We start from the raw sequence: 18,409 nt of genomic DNA, 5'->3' as shown, positions 1-18,409 counted from the left end.
GTAAATAATCCGGCCATTTTCCTTTTCCGGTCACATAGTCTACCCCCCTCCCCCACACTCACACAATCCTCGAAGGTCACCGCTGGAAGCAGCTTCGGTGCTTCCGGAGAAAGTGTTCTCCCGTGATCCTCTACTGTTATCCCACCGCTGTTAAAATGCCGGGTCTTGTCTTAGGGAGAACCTTAGAGATTTAAACGGCGCCGTTTCTCAAGGGCACCCTTGCCTGAGTCCTGGCGGGCGTTCATGCCCAGTGTCCGCGGGACTCGTCCCTGCAGGCCAGCCCTCGGGACTTTGCAGCATAACTCGGAAATCCGCCGGGCTAAATCTTTCCAGTGGACTCATCCATCAGCATTTATTGAACGCTTGCTGTATGCTAGGCTAGGCGGTGCCCAATACAAAGACCAAAATACATAGGCCCCTCCCCCGCTTTCTAGCAGAACGGACAATTACGCAGGAGCAGGTTAAAAGTGGGGGTCATCCAGGGGTGAGAGGGTGACGTTTGGGAAGGGGGCCTTTTGCAGAAACCGCATCAGGTTCTGGCTGCGGGCTTCTTTAAGAATGCTGCTATCCCTCCCAACAGTGTGCTCTTAGCTGTTAAATGTTAGATTAATGATCTCAAGTTCTCTGATCCCATAATGAGAATCCTCTTCCGGGACAATACCGTTGATGAGCTCCTGGCCCTATGCTTAATAATCGGTTAATATCAGTGAATAATCAGTGTCATTTGGCTTCGTATTCAGTAGTGTTTATTTTTCAATTACACGTAAAGATCATTTTCAACATTCCTCACTTTTCTCTCTCCTTTCCCTCCCTCTTCCCCAAGACAACAAGCAATCTGACATAGATTCAGACAGTATGTTAGTAAAAAAAAATTCTTTAGGAAGGGCCCTAAAAAGTCAGGCCTAGAGGACGAATTCTAGAAAGAAACCATTCTAAAACTGCGGGGACAGAAGAGTGGTTATTAGTAATCAGCAATAATCAGTTTAGGGAGAAATTGCTCAAATACTTACCGGAGAAAGAATCGATAGCCACTAAATATGTTTCAGGAACATTTATTGTAAAGATCACGCCTTAAACCGAAACCACTCTGATTCTGATTGATTGGCCTTCAATAGGTCCCAGGCCAAGCCCCTTGGATCATTGTTTGGGTCCTGATTGAGTCAGATTGAATGTAAAAAGCATCATTTCTGCTTTGGCCAGAAACCCTAAAAGTCTTCCCCTCCCAGATTGATTTGGGTTTTTTTGTTTTGTTTTTAAACTAGAGATTCTTTGCCTCGTTTTTACCTAGCCTTAATCACTGAATGGTGCAGCTTTGTAAACTGAGTACTGTGGAAGACCTTAGCTTAAAAAGGCCAAAATCTCCCATTGCATGTAGGGCCTTCTCCACTTGTCCTGATCTCTTTCTGGCCAGAGTGGAAAGTGAGGGAGGTGCCCTTGCACAGCCTTCTCCCACTTAAATCCAATTCCTCCCTGGTGTCATGGACATAGCACAAACAATGTTAAGAGAGAAAACTGGGCCTATATATATATATATATATATATATATGCATTTTTTTTAATAGGTGAAGAGGAAGGGAATGGTAAAGTGACTGCCCAATATCATCTAAATAGTAAATAAAAGGGGGGTTTAGGACCGTGAATCATAGCTACAGACCTGGAATGGATGCTAAAAGTCACTGATCCAACTCCCTCACATGTCAAAAGTCACCCAGTTAGTAACAGAATCTGGATTCAAATTCAGAATTTGACCAAGTTCAACATTCTTTTCATTATACCATGTGAGAAGTAAAATTGAGATTCTGTTTCCACAGTTGAAAAGTTTTAGTCTCAGTTTCCCTGTTATCATGGTAGAAGTTCAGTACATTCTGAAAAGAATTAAAGAAATGTCTTAAGTCAACAGAAGTAACTGCTGGTGCTGATGGAGTGCAAATGACCTGGGTTTAGGCCCAGGGCAAGCTAAATTTTTAATTGAGCATGCTTAATAAGCTTTTGTATATTAACTTTAGGAGGAGACATCCATTATTTTTGAACACATGATATTATGGTGAGGGAAGGGAAGAGCATGGAAACATATCAAGGACTGCATATAATGGGAGTCATGAAATATTAGATTTTGTAAGGGTCTTCTCCAATGGAAATCTGAGATGGGGCGGTAAGGAGGCAGGACAAGATTATGGAACATAACGGCTGGATCTGGCTTTTGTAAATTGCTCAAAGGTTCCTGCTTCTTGCAAAAAACATATAGAGCTTTCCTCTACTCCAAGAATTTGGGTCTGAAGTTTTTATTTCTAACAACTATGTCCAACAGTCAAGATGCTTGGCAAGAGAAACGGGCAGATGTCGTTCATTCTGCATGACTTCTCAGAGGCTTAGGTCAAATATAGGATCCCAGGAAAAAAACCAAAATGGCAGACATTGCAGATCACTATAGCCTAAAGAATGGATCAATAAAGCATTTATTAAGCTTTTACTAGTGTACAAAACATCGGAGATACAAATAGAAAAGATCATCTCTGCTCCCACAGAGTTCACATTCTAATAGGGGAGACAGCACATATGGGAGGCTTTAGCTTCAGGTCATAAAGATCCATTGGCAAAGAAAGAAATTGGTAATGCATCTTCTTTAATGTGTTGATATCATGTCCTTGTAATTTGATTTTGAACAGTTTGACAATGTCAAGGACTTTGGTATTGAGAACTTTCTTTTCTGGGTCTTTAGTTACAGGCCTGCAGATGAGGCAGAGGCTTTAACACTGGCAGAAGCAGCTACCATGTCCTTCCTCTATAGAGACTGTTCGCCAGGATGTTAGCTTTGGGGACTTAGTGGGAAGCAGGATTGGAAGAGGGGAAAGGGGTTCTTAGGGCTTCTCATTGGTGGTAGTCCTCTTCTCCCCAGGAATTATAACATAAGCCCTAAAATTATTCCTTTCCACTTGACCAATATATGGTGTCAATACCACTGGAGTCTGTAACCTCTCCCAAGTGTTAGAATAGCCAAAATGATTGAGGAAGGAAGACTACAGAAAAACCTGGGAAGATTTACATGAATTGGCCTTGGATCAAATGAGCAGAAGTAGGACAATTATATAAAACTATGTTTAAAGTAAACAAATTTTAAAGACTTAAGAAAATCATGATTCCAGATCAATGATGAAGAATGCTTAATGTGCAGAATGAGACACCTTTTTTGTCCATGACCAATGTGGTAATCTGTTTGTTAGATTCTACGTATTTGCTGTGAGTTTGTAATAAGATGGCATAAGTGAGAGCGAAATTTTAAAAATGCTTAATCAAAAATTTTTTTAACTTATTTACATGATAGGCTCAGCACTAAAAATTATAAACTGGGATATATATATATATATATATATACCCACATTTCTTAAATAAGCTTATGGCTGGAATATGGGCCCCTGTATTTGGAGAAAATTTGGAAGCTCTCTTTTTCATATTATGCCCCCCGGAAAAACAAGGGGACTTTCACTGGAAATGAAGTTGCACATCATCATATCTCAGGGACAAGCTGATGCTTTTAGTAAATTTGTATTTTATTATTTTTTTAAATTAAAGCTTTTTATTAAAACATATTCATGGGTAGTTTTTCAACACTGACCCTTGCAAAGCCTTCTGTTCCAAATTATCCCTCTTTCCTCTACCCTATCCTCTATATGGCAGGTAGTCCAATACATGTTAAATGTGTTAAAATATATATTAAATCCAATATATGCATACATATTTATATAGTTATCTTGCTGCACAAGAAAAATTGGATCAATAAGGAAAAAAAACTGAGAAAGAAAACAAAATGCACGCAAACAACAGAAAGAGTGAGAATGCTATATTGTGGTCCACACTCAGTTCTCACAGTTCTTTCTTTGGGTATAGATGGCTCTTTTCATCCCTGAACAATTGCTTTGAATAATTTCATTGTTGAAGAGAGCCACGTCCATCAGAATTGATCGTCATACAGTCTTGCTGTTACCATGTATAATGATCTCTTGGATCTGCTCACTTCATGTAGTTCTCTCCAAGATCATGCTCATGTAGGTATCTCTGAAATTATCCTGCTAGTCATTTCCATAACATCCATATACCATAACTCATTCAGTCATTCTCCTATTGATGGGCATCCATTCAGTTTCCAGTTTCTGGCCACAACAAAAAGGGCTGCTACAAACATTTTTGCACATGTAGGTCCCTTTCTCTTCTTTAAGATCTCTTTGGGATATAAACCCAGTAGAAACATTGCTGGATCAAAGGGAATGCACAGTTTGATAGTTTTTTGAGCATAGTTCCAGATTGTGCTCCAGAATGGAATCTGGATCCAGAATGGATTTAGGTATCAATGCCATGTCTGTGTCATAAAAGGAATTATGTAGGAGTCCTTCATTCCCTATTTTTTCAAATAGTTTTTATAGTATTGGGGTTAATTGTTCTTTAAATGTTTGGTAGAACTCACATGTAAATCCATCCAACTCTTAGGGAGTTGATTAATAGCTTGTTCTATTTTTTTTTTCCTAAAATGGGACTATTTAAGTAATTTATTTCTTCTGTTAATCTGGGCAATCTATATTTTTGTAGATATTCCTTCATTTTGCTTAGATTATAAAATTTATTGGCATAAAATTGGGCAAAATAACTCCTAATTATTGCTCTAATTTCCTCTTCACTGGTGGAAAGTTCTTCCTTTTCATTTTTGAGACTAACATTTAGATTTTCCTCTCCTTTTTCTAATCAAATTAACTAAAGATTTATCTATTTTGTTGGCTTTTTTCATAAAACCAACTCAGTTTTATTTATTTAATTCAATAGTTTACTTTCAATTTTATTAATCTCTCCTTTTATTTTTAGAATTTCAAGTTTAGTATTTGATTGGAGGGGTTTAATTTTTTCTTTTTCTAGCTTTTTTAGTCACAAGCCCAATTCATTGATCTTCTCTATTTTATGCAAGTAAGCATCTAAAGATAAAATTTCCCCTTATTACTGCTTTGGCTGCATCCCATAAATTTTGGTATGTTGTCTCATTAGTGTCATTCTCTTAGATGACATTATTGTGTCTATGATTTGCTGTTTCACCCATTCATTCTTTAGGATGAGATTATTTAGTTTCCAATTACCTTTTGGTCTATTTTATTGAAAGTAATTTTTATTGCTTTGTGATCTGAAAAAAATGCATTTACCATTTTTGCCTTTCTGCATTTAATTTTGAGATCTTTATGTCCTAATACATGGTCGATTTTTGTATAGGTTCCATGAACTGCTGAGAAGAAAATGTACTCCTTTCTGCAGAGGAAAGGAGTACATTCAATTTTCTCCAAGGATCTATCATACCTAACTTTCCTAGTATTCTATTTACTTCTTTAACTTCTTATTTATTTTGTGGCTGAGATCTTCTACTATTATAGTTTTGCTATTTCTTCTTACAACTTAATTTCTCCTCTAGGAATTTACATGTTATACCACTTGGTGCAAAAATGTTTAATATTGATGCTGCTTCATTATCTATGGTACCCTTTAGCAATATATATATATATTTTTTAATTTCTTTTTTTTTTTTTTTCTTTTGCTAAGGCAATTGGGATTAAATGACTTGCCCAGGCTTGCACAGTTAGGGAGTGTTAAGTGTTGAGTTTAGATTTGAACTCAGGTACTCCTGACTTCAGGGTTGGTGCTCTATCCACTGCGCCACCTAGCTGCCCCCCAAAAATATATTTTCAAAAAAAAAAAAAAAAGGTCTAGAACCTTTGCAGCAATTTCCACCCACTTAGACCATGTAGCAAAAAAGGTTCAATTGACTGATTATCTAAAGTAAGGTCAACTGCCCCAATGCCCATGCTGAGGGTCCATTTAGCCATCAAAGCCTTTTTTCCTCAAGGCTGCTTCACTTTGAAAAGTACTTTCCAGGTCCTAAAAGCAGCTACTCCCAAGAGCTGGTAACCAATGGCCCCTTTAGCCAATCCTTTGATGCTGGGGGGAAGGGAGGGAAATGTATTTCCTCCTCCAGATATAGTCTTTCATCCTTCCCCAACAGGTCAGGCAGCCAAAGCTAGCCAGGGCCAGTCAGCCCCCACTAGCATAATGACTTAACTCCTTCTGCCAGCTCCTCCCCCCTCTCTGGTTACTGAAGTTTTGAGAAACTCCAGCCTTGTGCTTGTTTGCTTAAACAAAAGGAAAAATTGCAGTACACTAGTAGACAAATAGAGTATATCTCACCGATAAACAGCCATGATCTTGGGCAAGTCCTTTTCCCTCTTTGAGCTTCAGTTCCCTCATCTATAAAAATGGGGATATTTTTCTTAACCCCTAAACATAACCTTCAGAGGGAATCTGTTCTGGAGACACAATTTTGAAGTTTGGTTGGATAAATTAAATAGAGGACAAGGCTGGAAAGGTAAACTGGAACCAGGTTGTTGATTCTGAATACCAAACCGATTTCTTGATCTTTGCCACTAGAGTAACAGGGTAAGTTGGAGGCTGCTCTAACCAAACATATGCTTTAAAAAGATTCTTCTGGCATCAACGTGTTAAAATCATACAAAGTATCTTGGAGACAGATGATTATATGTGACTTTTAATATACTTTATGCTTTAACTGCAGAGGCCTAGTTGATGTTCCCCAAGCATGACATTCCACTTGTGACTTTATACAATGTTCTCTCCTCCATGACAGGAAGGCTCTACTTTTTCAGATCCCAGCACCTTTCAGGACTCAGCATGAGTACTACCTCTTGCCAGAGACCTTTTCTGTTTCCCCAATTATTAGTGGTATGCTCATTCACATTCCCAACCAACACATGATTTTTTAAATATATATTTCCTGGTTTTGCTTATCTGTATTTTGTAGTCTTGTAAGAGAATGGGGGAAAGGGAGACTGTCCCACATTTGTATTTATCCCCAGTGCTCAATAAATGCTTGCTGACTGGAGAAAGAATGCTAGTCTTGAAGATCAAGGGTTCAAATCCCATTTCAGAAAATTTTTAGCTGTGAGACCTTAGGAAAGTCACAAACTTTTAAGTCTCAGTTGACTCATGCATAAGAGAAAAACCACGGCCTATGAAGTTATTAAGAGAATCAAGAGATAATGTACATAAAGTACGTTGCAAAATGTAATGTTAAATAAATGTCATATAATAATGAGGCAAGTAGTGGCAGAGTAGATAGATCATAGGGCCTAGATCAAGAGCTGAATTCAAATCCTGCTTCAGAAACCTACTGGTTCTGTGATCCTGGACAGTCATTTAACCTGTTTGCCTCAGTTTTCTCATCTGTAAAATAGGAATAATAGATACCTATCTCGTAGGGCCATTGTGATGATCAAACGAATTACGAATACAAAGCACTTAAGCAGATTTTAAAATGCTTTATAATTTCTAGCTATTATTTCAATTATTATAATAGCATAAGGACTCACCAAGATCCAGTTACTTAAGTCAGCCAGTGGAAAACCAAATGGCTGTAGTATGAATCAGTCTTGCCATCATTGTGCAGAAAGGGCCTGCCATAAACACCAACTGCTACTGATGCATAAATAAGCTCCAAGGTCCCCGGAGTGGCAGCCCCCCATCCTGCTTCCAGACCATCCCCCAAGGCCATCACCTGTGCTATGGAACAGCCCTTGAGCACCTTGCCAACTGTAGTTGTGGATGTTGTAGCTCCACCTCTTCACAAGCTATAACTAAGACTTAGAAAAATTAAGAGTTCTCACTGCCAAATGCTCCATCACACCCAAATGCCTTTATCAGCAAAAATGGCATTATGAAAGAAAAGACCTTTTCCAGCTCACAGAGATCTGTGCACTATGTCCCCCACCACAAGGTGACATCTGAAAAAGAGACTCTCTTGCTTTTTCTGTGTATGCCCTTGGTGCTTTGTGCTTAACAAGCTTTTTCATTCATTTATTCATTGATCAGGCTCCAAAGGCAGCTCTTGGAGTTGTCTATCAGCACATATGCAGAGGGTACCAATGTCTTGGTACAATTTTAAAATGGCTTACAACTGCACCACAAACACATATACTGTATGTGTACATTTGTGTAAACATGGCACAATGTACACATGTATGCACTCGTATATACAATGTAGTTTTTATGTGTGCTCAAGAACACATGTATATGCACATTTGGAGTGTTTTGTATATGTACATTCATATATTTGTATGCATACATATGTAATACACACATCCTGGACAGATATGATTAGGCCATGAGTTGGGACTAAACAGATCATGATACATGATACATGATAAGCAGGAAACTATATAATGCTCTCAGGGATCCCAGGCTGATTCCTGCCATAACAGCCCATGTTGATATTTTGTCATGGGTGTGTCATGGCTACAAATTATTCACCACAATCTATCAAGAATCAAAACTATGAGAGAACTAAACGAGAATAACAAGCTGCATGTGTGTGTTTGTGTGTGTGTACTCTCACATACACACATGCTGTTTTCAAGACATTGCCAATGGACGAATGCAAAGAGATATCAAACCATCTCACACTCTCCGGTCCCACCAGATTCAGATTAAGATATAATTGGGAAGCATTCTACAAAATAAAAATAAAATGCACCCTGGATGATCTTAATTTGTGGTTTTCTAGCACATCCCACTCATTTCTGAGTCTGACACCAGCAGGGTAAAGCCACTGTCAAGTCTGGGGTCTACAAAGGAATTGAGGATCCAGAGGTCAACCTTCAGTACCATGGATAGATTCCATGGGGAGATTTTTTTATTCTCAGTGCAGGGGGAGGAAAGCATGGATAGTTTCAGTCTGCCTCAGTGGAGGAAATAAACACAAGATCCATATCCAAATAAAACAGGGCTTCTCACCCTCCCATTACCTACAGGCCCCTGGGTTGGTCTGAGGACCACTTGGCTCTCAGCAATCGTGAAAGATCCTGCGCCCATCATGTTATAAGCTACTTTTTTGTATGCTCAGCACAAGGCACCCAATGAATGGGAGGCTGAACGGTAAAATGTAGGGACTGGGCATGTAAAAGAACCTTTGCTCCTTTAAGGGTTACTATGCACCAGGCATGCCTGGGCATTGACGCAGCCCCTCAAACCCCAAAGCCCTGCTATATCTTCTCTCCCATCCCAGACCCTGCGGCTTTTTGCTGAGTCACTGGCGGAGGGCTGGCTGGATCTCGGTGCCCCGCATACAGCCATCCCTTTAGCCTCCACTCCATCTTCTACCCCCAACACCATGCATACAGTGCTGAGGAAGAAGCTGCTTTATTGAGGGGGTGATTCCCCATGCTGGGGCTGAGCACCGCTCCCCTGGGCCAGGCCAGCCCTGCTCCTCCCCCAACTTCCCAGGGAGAAGGGAGCAGCTAAGGCCAGGGGCTGGGCTCCAGGAGGAGAGGATGGGAGAGGGTGAGCATTATGGCTTTACACAAGTAGTGATATTTTTGTCTGGGACTGGTCTGTGGGAAGGTGGGATGAAGCGGCAGCAGACAGAACCCTCAGGGTGGCAGGGAAACATGAAAAGGAGCAGAGGGACGCAGCTGGAGCTAGGAGATGAGGCGGCCATGAAGCCGGTGCAGCTGTTCGTGGGTCAGCACCAGGCGGTGCCGCTGTCCTAGGCCAGCCGTGCAGGGGAAGGTCACTTTGCCCACGTATACAGTGTCTTCTCGTTTCTCTTCTTTGGCCTGGGAGGGAAGGAGAGAAGGCAATGTGCCCAGTAAGGCAACATGAGGGTGCTCACACCCCATTTCCTCATTCCTGGAAAAGCACCACCCCGTGTCCCCCCTTCAGTCTCACCCTAAGGAAGGCTGATGAGGGGAACGTGGCAAAGTCAGTGGGGACGGTGGCTCCTGGCCGCTGAGACACAGTCTCTTTCATCACCTCATCCTGTGGAGAAGAAATGGCAGATTATGACAGAAACGAGAAGCTGCCAGACTACAAGTGCTCTCCCTTATGGACAGCGGAGGCCTGGGCCTTTACCAAGCTCAAGCCTTGTCTCTTCTAAGGCTTCCCCCTTTGCTGTTGCAGCCTCTTTCCCTGGCCTGGTGGGAAAAGGGCCTCAGCTCTCCTAACTGTCTTGCCTGAGCCTCCTCAGCTAGACTAGAGTGCTTCCTGAAGGCAATGCCAAGGCTGGTCCTGAGGTCTTGTTCACGCTGTGGGGCATCCAGGCCCCCAGAAGTGGGGACCTTGGTGTTGGCAGGAATAACCTGGCTCAGGGATCACCAAAGCACTGGTGAGATGTGGGGAGCTGGGGGAAGGGCTCTCACCTGCAGTTTGTCGATGGTGTCACTCAGGGACTGGAGCTGGGTGAGCTGCTCCAGAAGTTGGGCACCAGGGCTCTTTGTGGCTGCAAAGGGAGAAAGCAGCTGGTGAGGGTGGGAGGGCAGAAGAGGGATGTAGAGACAGAGCTGCACTAGAGTGGGATGGTAACCTTGGCCCACCAGCAAGATCTCTTTCAGTGCAGAGAGTATGGAATCATACTCTGGACCCAGGGAACAAGGGAAGGCAGAGTGCTTACCAGGGCTGGACCTTGTGATATCTATGACCCGGGTGCATGAGCTGAGCTGATGCAGCGTGTCCAGCAGATGGCTGGTTTTCCGGTACAAAGCTCCAGCTGAGAGCTCACTATCGGAGCTTTCCCGCCCTGAAGAGGTGAGCTTGGCCACATGCAGGGGAGGCAAAGCTGCCAGGGCTGCCTTCATTTGGGCTCCCTAGGACCAGGAAGAGGAGAGAGATGTTAGGGGAGAAGGGCTGCAGCCCCACCCCATGCCCAGGTGCTCCCATCGACCCAAACCAGACCAGAGCTTTTCTCCCTCAATCCCATCCTCCCATCCCCTTCTCCATCAGTCAGTCCCAGGGCTGGACTCCCATTCCAGGCTCCACCTACTTCCTCCTGGCTCCATACCTTGAGCGTGCTGTTCTCATGCTGGAGCTGGGAGATGTGCAGCCTCATGGCCGAGATCTGCTGGAGCAGCAGGGGAGAGTCCTTCACGGGCCCAGGGCCTGGGATGTTGGCCAGAGGTGGCCCTGCAGCGCCCCCTGTGGGGACATCACCAGGAGAGCGCTCACGAGTGTCCAAGGAGCTCAGAGCTCACCCCATGCTCCGTGCTCCCCTTTCAGGCTCATGCCCTTTCATACTGACCACTGCCCTATCCCAGATCCCCAGACAGGGAAGTCAGGCACTGCCCCCCCAAACCCCCTCAGCATCCAGGCAGGTCTATACCTCGCTGCTGTTCTTCTGTGGCCAGGCCAGCCCAGGGGGAGGGGAGAGAGGAGAGAAGAGACACACATGTGACAGGGGGTTGGGGTTTCAAGGTGCAAGGACAGGAGCAGGACCTGAAGCCACAGTCCAGTGACATAACCCACGGTCCTCGAGTGGTCCTTATGTTTCGCACCCAGGGAAGCCTGGGAGTGGGGCGGCTTCCACACCCTCCCCAGGGTTCCCTGGTAAAGGTCCCCTTTCCCCAGAGTTCCTTGTGCTTTGGCTTCTGTGTACGTCCCTCTAGCTTTTTAGGAAGTAACAACAAGGTGAATGGAGGCCGGAGCCAAAGGAGGACCGGCTTTGACATAAGGGGGCCTTTGCCCCCAGATCCAGGGCACAACAGGAGGGTCAGTAGTTGGGAAACAATGGCTCAAAGGAGAGCTCATGGCAAGCTTAAGGAACTGGACGGTGGGAGTGACGGGACACTCGGGAGGGGCATGGGTGGGCCCAATAGCCGGGTGCAGCTCAGCCTGCCTGGGAGCACCGGGAGCAGGGAAGAGAGACCGAGTACAGAGAGGGCCTAGTGCCCGAGGCCTGACGCACTGGGGGCGGGGGTGGTGGTGGCAGGAAGATGACTTCAGAGCTGGATTCCAATCCTGCCCCTCCTCCTCACTCCCTGAACAACTGGAAGCCTGCTCAGTAGCTTCATGAATGCTGGGAGAGATGGCCCCCGGCCTGTGGCCAAGCCCCTGGGCCCGCCGCTCACCACCAGTGATGCCAGAGACGAGGGTGGCGATGCCCGAGGGGGGTGTTCCCCGCAGCCCCTCGATGGTCCTTTTGGACTGGCTGCTCAGGCGCTGCTTCAGCTCGGCCTTCTCGGCCTCCAGCTGGTCAATGTCTGCCTGGAGGGCGTCCATCGTCTCCTCGAACTCTCTGTAAGAGAGGCAGGGAGCCCTGGGTGTCCCCGCGCCCCCGCCAGCCCCGAGGGGAGAGGAGCAGGCTGCGCTGGGCCGGGCGGGGGGAGGGGAGGGGAGGAGTGAGTGTGGGGCAGGGCCGAGCGGGGGAGGGGGGCGCCCCGTACTTCTCCTTCTTGCGCAGCAGGGCCTGCGTTTCCTCTAGGCGGCTCTGCACCTTCTCGGTCCTCTCGTCGGCGTCCTTGGCCGCGCTGTCCAGCTTCTTCTCCAGGAGACTCAGGCGCACATTGGCCTCGCTCAGCTCTTCCCCCTGGAAGCCATGGTGTCAGCTCAGCTGGGCTGCCAGCTCCACCCTCCCCCCCTGCTGTCTCCCATCCCCAGGTCCCCACCTTGATCTTGAGCGACTTCTTCAGCTCCTTGATGACGGTCTCCCGGTCCTCCAGCTTCAGGCCCAGCCCCTCAGCATCCGTGATCTCTGCACGAAGGGCTGCGGCCCGCAGTTCGGAGGGGGGCGGCTGTGGGGACACCGGGAGGTGAGGATTCCTTAGTCCCACACAGCACGCCCCCCCCCAGGTTTGTCTGGGACTCCCCAGGCCCTCGTCGCAGCCCACCAGACCCCCTGGCCCACCTTGCTCGGGGGCCTCTCTGCATCGTACTCTCCCTCTTGCATAGCTGTAGCCAGCTTGTTCATGGTGGCAATGAGGATGCTACATGACTGTCGAAGGCACTCGTAGGGGCTGCTGGATGGAGACCCGTAGATCTGTTGGGAGCCCAGGACCTGAGTCAGCCCCAGTCAGACCCGGGAGCCGTCACCGCCCCCTCCCCCACTTCTCCACCCTTCCCCACCAGCCTCTCTACCTGCTCCCCTGCCTTAAAGGCCAACTCTTCCAGGGTGCCGGAGGGCAGACCCTCGTTCTCAGCCAGGGGGGCAATCAGTTGGGCGGCAGCGGCAGCTACCTCCTGTAGCACAGCCACCACCCACGTCAGATGCTTCCGACAATCCAGAAGTGTATCTGACACCTGCAGCAAGGAGAGCGGGTGAGGGGAGTCTGTCCCCCAACCTCCCCTTCCCCTCCACAGGCCCCCTGCCCCAGCCCCTGCCAGGGATGACAGGTGTCCCATCCTTTTGTTTTCTCTGCCTCCCTGCAGCCCAGGGCACATCCCACAGACCTGAGACCCAAAACCAAGGGCGGCTGGGATCCCAGGAGCATCCGTGCCCGGCATCCGTCTTCGGATCTTCTTACAGAACTGCCGGATGTCACTGCAGGATGTTTCCAGATCCCGGAGCAGGAGGGATAAGTCTGAGGCCTCCTGCCCTCCCTGGACACAGAGAGGACACAAAGTCAATGCTAACAGGGAAAAGGAATGAGAAAGGAGGGCAGTCAAGCAAGGGGGAAGGGTTTGATGAGGGTGGGCAAGAAAAGAGAGGGAGAAAGGGTAGGAGTGAGTGACCGGGAGGGCGGGGCCCACAACTCACCTGCAGAAAGGCATGAAGCCTCCCCACCTCCACAGCCATGCAGTCCAGTGCACTCTGGGTGAACTGTGAAGACACCGGCAGCAGCCCATGAGCACCCTTCCCTTTCTGGCCCCCAAGTGCTCTTTTCAGCTTCATTGCCCCAGGAGTCCTCCAGCTCCCCCCTCCAACCACTGGGAGGCGATGGGGAGCGGGGGCTCACTTTCCAGGAGCTGGTCTGAAGCCCCTTGGCCACCTATCAGGCCAGCCCTCACCTTGATGTGGTCGGCCAGCTGCACAGTACAGTCCTCGGGCTGCTCAGTAAGATGGATGCTATACAGGTGCTAAGGAAGAACAGACAGACTCAGACCTGGGATCAGGCTTCTGCTTATCATTCTCCTCCTCCCCTTTGTCCCCAGGTCCCCATCACCCATAACCCGGTGAAAAGTCGCCCCGCCTCCTAAACTCCTGCTTGTGTGTAGGAGCGAGGAAATACCTTATGAAGCCTCTGCCAGGCCTATACTAAGAATTTTACAAATGTCATCTGATCCTCACAACCCCCTCAGAAGTTCAACACTCCTTTTATTCCCATTTTACAGTAGTAGAAATGGAGGCAGGCGAGGTGAATGACTATTAAGAGTCTGAGGCAGGTGTGGAATGGGCCTGGTGCCCTATCACCCGGGCTCCTGGCCATAGGAGGACACTCAGTCCCCAGGCTGGAGCCCAGACAGGCCCCTCCCTTCCTTGTACTGTCCAACAGGAACTTTTTGGGAGAGAGATGGGGACGTGTACATGTGTGTACTGGAGCACAGGCCCAGCTGTGGAAAGGGCCTGCAGAGCAAGCAGAGCAGGGAGGGCTCAGAGGGGGAGAGCCTGGGGGGCAGCCAGCTCCCTGAGGGAAGAGCATAAGTCCTAGCAACGAGGGGGGCCTGCAGAGATTCGGAGAGCCAAAGACGAGGCCGGCCTCCCACAAAGCACGCGCCGCCCATCCTGCTAACAAAACGCCTTGTGAGGTATCTCCTGGAGCCTGCTGACGGTGGTCTCTCCCCTCAGGACTGAGGGACACCTCCACAGAGTGCTCCTTTCCCATGAGACACACAATTTCAGGGGTCCGCTAATCTTCTAGAAAAGAGAGACAAGGACTCTGCAGAAAAGCCCAGCTGCTTCAGCAACCAGAGGAAGGGCTGTGGACTTTTATGTCCCGTATCACTTCACTCAAGACCCATTTCCCATCAGCCCCGCTCCAAAGACAGCACTGCAAAACTATCCATCAGTCATCATCAAACAAGCAGCTCGATCAAAACCACCGTGAGCGATCACCTTACACTCTCCAAGTGAGAAGAGTCAACACCGAAGGGCGTGTGAAAAGACAGGCACATGAACTGAAATGACTTCTGGAAAGCATGTAAAGTCCATGTCCCCTGACCCAGAGTATCTGTTGCTAGGAACATACTCTGAAGAGGTGGTGCTGCACACACCAAAACATGCAGGGCAAAGCTTTTTGTGGCAGCAAAGAGCTGGAAACGAAGCAGATTGCCCTTCAACTGGGAAAACGGCCGAACCAGTCGTGGCACGTGAGTGCAGTGGAATATTTCTGCTGCCAGAAACAGGAGCATCATGAATATAGAGAAGCACAAAGAGCCTTAACTGAACTGATGCAGAGCCATGAAAACAGCTACACAAGCACTGAGGTTACAGAGAATGAACTTGATTCTAAAGGAGAGCTGCACTTCCTTCCATTCCCCCCAGGATGGGATACCACATAGAAAATCTATTTTTGCAATGTATCAATTAACTTTCCTGAAATTTCCCTTAAAAAAAAATTTATGAGGGAAAGCTCTCTAGAAGGAAGAAAAGTGAGAGATACAAGGAAAAATAGGCAATATAAAAACAAAATACATCAGTACTTTTTTTTTTTTTTTTTTTTTTTTAAGAAAAGAAGCTGTTTTTCAATCAGGGATCCTCTGGTACTTCTGACTTCTTCAGATTTCTAGGCACTGAGCTCCCCCATCACACATTTATTTTGACACTCCATCAGTAAACTGGTTAGAGATGAGCTTTAAGAGCCTTTCCATCTCTTGACGTTCTACACTTCTATGAGCTTCTCTCTTCCAGGCCAGTTTCCTGCCCTCTCTTTTCTCTTTTATTTTTTGCTTTTTTTTTGGCTGAGGCAATTGGGGTTGAGTGACTTGCCCAGGGTCACACAGCCAGGAAGTATCAAGTGTCTGACATCAGATTTGAATTCAGGTCCTCCTGACTTCAGGGCTGGTGCTCTATCCACTGCTCCACCTAGCTGCCCCCCCACTTTCTCTAGGCATCTAGCAATGTACCTGCTTGCTTGCACACTTTTCATCTCCCTACCAATTCCAAAGGAACATGGAGGAGAGTTGTGGGAAACTCTCCCAGACTTATCCCTCCTACCCACGTGCCTTTTTTCCTCCCCATCCCATTAGGTGTTCTGGCCTAGATTCATACAGTGATCTTCCTTCCAGGGATCCTTCAGTGCCTCCTTCACTCCCAGACACAAATCTGCCATGCCTTGAGGGCCGATCCACGGTCATTCAGACCCAGAGAGAGGCAGCCACCATCCTAACCCCATCTCAGCCCCATCCAGTCCCGTCTCGTCCCGTCCCCTCATTGTCTGCTGCCCACACCTGGTAGTACTTGATGGCCTTGGTGAGCGGCTCCACGTTGACCGTCTCATCCAGCTGGTCCTTGTGCAACAGCTCAATGAGGAAGTCCAAGGAGCGCTCGTGGGCACTCATCTCGGGATAGAGACTACCGACCTTTTTGTAGACGTCCACACTGCACTGAGCCAGGGCACTGCGGGTTAGAGCACAACCTCCGTAAGACCTTGGTCATGGGACAGAGATCCAGGGTGTTCCCTCTCCCAGTGTTGAGCTAAAGGGACTGAGGGGCAGCAAATATAACCAGAGGCCCTGGGGAGGAGCAGTCATCACAAGCAGCGGTGGGACGGAAGGGCAGGGCCCTGGAGTTTATATTGCAGTTTTGATGATGGCAGGAGAGAGAGACGGAGCCAGGACTGGAGGCACAGGGTTACTCACTGCTCATAGCGGTGGAGTGTGGCCTGCAGGAGACTCAGCGAGTACACTAAGCCAGCGGCAAAGCTGAGCTGCTCCCCAGGAGCCCCTCGAAGCCCTGGTCGCCCCGCACAGTTCTCGGTCAGATCAAACTTCTCCTGGGCCTGCTTTCTGATGAGCTCTGCCTGTCAGAGAAGTGGAAGGGGACATGAGGCTCAGCCCCGAGGCAAAAGCCCTCAGGGAGGGAGACCCAAGGGCACTGCCTGGGCTCAGGGCCAAGACTCAGACAAAGAAGGGCCATGGGGTTCTGGGTGGGGGCATCCGAGGTGCAGGAGCACACCTTGTGAGAGGGCCTATGAAAGCAGGGGGCTTACCTTACAAACCAGGCGGGGAATGAGCAACAGGACCAGGACACAGTCGTGATCTCCACCAGGCCTCAAGAAGCTATCCGGCATGAAGGCCGTAAGCAAGGACACGTGCCTATTGGCCTGGGCTACCTCCATCTGCCTCAGTTCCATCTCAATGGCCTAAAGGGTGACAGCACAGCAGAGCATGGGGGGAGGAGCCCCAAGCCCATCCACGCCAGGCCCCAGGGGCCACAGCTTCTCTGAGTACAGAGCACAGTCAGATTCCGCCAGTTGTTAACACTAGGCCGGTCCTTTCTTCTCAGGGCCCTGACAAGCCATCAACAGTAAGCATTCTTCACTCCCACCTTTAATACTAACCTTGGCGTGGGCCTTGGTCTCAGCAAACTTAATCTTGAAGTCAAAGGTCTCCGGGGGTGGCTGCTGCTGTCTCTCCACCGAAGCCTCTTGCTGATTGGTTAGCTCCCGATTCACATCCTGGATAGTAGGGACAGACTTTGAACAAGAGCAGGGGAACCAGGCCTTGGAGAAGAGTGTTTGGGAGAAGCAGAACAGAGGGACCTAATACAGTCTGAACAAGCAACTTCAGGTGTGGGATGTAACTAGGGGCAGGAGGAGGTACCTGCAGATGGGCGGTCAGCTGTCGGTATTTCTTTATAGTCTGTTGGTAGTCAGCAACCGTCTCCTGAGCAGCCTCCACACGCTTCTGGGCCTCCCTCACTCGGGCCCCTGCCATGTCCAGCTGCTCCCGAAGCTCAAGCTCAGTCTCCCGGGCATTCTCCTGCAGCTCATCATTCATCTCATTCATGGCTTCCTGTGGTACACAGGCAGTATGCAGCAATAAGGATCAAGGGCCAGACATGGTCCTGAGGGGATCCCCTCCCAGCGTGTCCCTCAGGGTTGGGGTCAGCAGGAAATCAAGGTCCCTAGTCATCCTCAGTGGGAAAGGTCAGAGCGGGGCCTCCTTTTCCCCAGCTCCTTCTGTACTATGTGAAAGGAGATGGGAGCGAGAAGCCAAAGCTGAGGAAAGGCACTGAGCTTCCCCTCAGAGGTTGGGGGTGGGCAGAGTACGAGTCCGGACCACGCCTTCCTCTCACCAGGTCTCCCACGGTCTCCCGCAGCTCCCGCACTTTCTCCTCCAGGTTCAGGTTCCTGTCTGTCAGCGTCTCCACCATCTCTTCTGCTCCCAGGGCTGCATCTACCTGCAGTGTTGTAGAGGGAGTTACATGTGGCCAGGTTTTATCATCTTTGCTGGTTCCCCCCCAAGTGCCTACCATTGCGTGATGTACATAGTAAGTGTGCATTCAATTGAATTCAGCCCCCATTTGTTAATCCCTGCTATGGGCAGAATCATGTGATGGGCTGGATGGCAAACACAGAAACCAGAGGAGTCGCAGGTCTGAAAGGAGGCTCAGAGTGGAGTGCACCCAGCGCATCACGGTGCTGTGGACAGACCACTCCTGGTT

General features: G+C 48.1%; 1 protein-coding gene across 12 annotated transcripts in view; it reads right to left on the bottom strand.

The window, feature by feature from the left end:
• Positions 1-8,692: 8,692 nt before the first annotated feature.
• DCTN1 (dynactin subunit 1) overlaps positions 8,693-18,409 on the bottom strand; it is a 37,012-nt gene continuing 27,295 nt past the window's right edge. For 7 of the 12 annotated variants that reach the window (XM_074274268.1, XM_074274265.1, XM_074274267.1 and 4 more), the window contains 20 exons: positions 18,041-18,145; positions 17,566-17,757; positions 17,304-17,420; positions 16,953-17,105; positions 16,603-16,763; positions 16,192-16,360; positions 13,813-13,881; positions 13,562-13,624; positions 13,255-13,404; positions 12,943-13,104; positions 12,713-12,844; positions 12,474-12,599; positions 12,252-12,394; positions 11,937-12,103; positions 11,192-11,206; positions 10,874-11,007; positions 10,487-10,679; positions 10,236-10,315; positions 9,766-9,855; positions 8,693-9,653 (listed from right to left, as the gene is read on the bottom strand). In XM_074274268.1, coding sequence (XP_074130369.1) covers positions 9,516-9,653; positions 9,766-9,855; positions 10,236-10,315; positions 10,487-10,679; positions 10,874-11,007; positions 11,192-11,206; positions 11,937-12,103; positions 12,252-12,394; positions 12,474-12,599; positions 12,713-12,844; positions 12,943-13,104; positions 13,255-13,404; positions 13,562-13,624; positions 13,813-13,881; positions 16,192-16,360; positions 16,603-16,763; positions 16,953-17,105; positions 17,304-17,420; positions 17,566-17,757; positions 18,041-18,145 — 2,559 coding nt within the window. In that variant the 3' untranslated portion in view covers positions 8,693-9,515. The remainder of the gene's footprint in view (positions 9,654-9,765; positions 9,856-10,235; positions 10,316-10,486; positions 10,680-10,873; positions 11,008-11,191; positions 11,207-11,936; positions 12,104-12,251; positions 12,395-12,473; positions 12,600-12,712; positions 12,845-12,942; positions 13,105-13,254; positions 13,405-13,561; positions 13,625-13,812; positions 13,882-16,191; positions 16,361-16,602; positions 16,764-16,952; positions 17,106-17,303; positions 17,421-17,565; positions 17,758-18,040; positions 18,146-18,409) is intronic. The other 5 variants (XM_074274270.1, XM_074274269.1, XM_074274262.1 and 2 more) reach the window with 1 other exon arrangement.

This window comes from Sminthopsis crassicaudata, chromosome 6 (assembly GCF_048593235.1).
Source record: "Sminthopsis crassicaudata isolate SCR6 chromosome 6, ASM4859323v1, whole genome shotgun sequence".
Classification (NCBI taxonomy): Eukaryota; Metazoa; Chordata; class Mammalia; order Dasyuromorphia; family Dasyuridae; genus Sminthopsis; species Sminthopsis crassicaudata.
The sequence above is the reverse complement of the archived record's forward strand: the minus strand, read 5'-3'. Positions and strand labels throughout refer to the sequence as shown.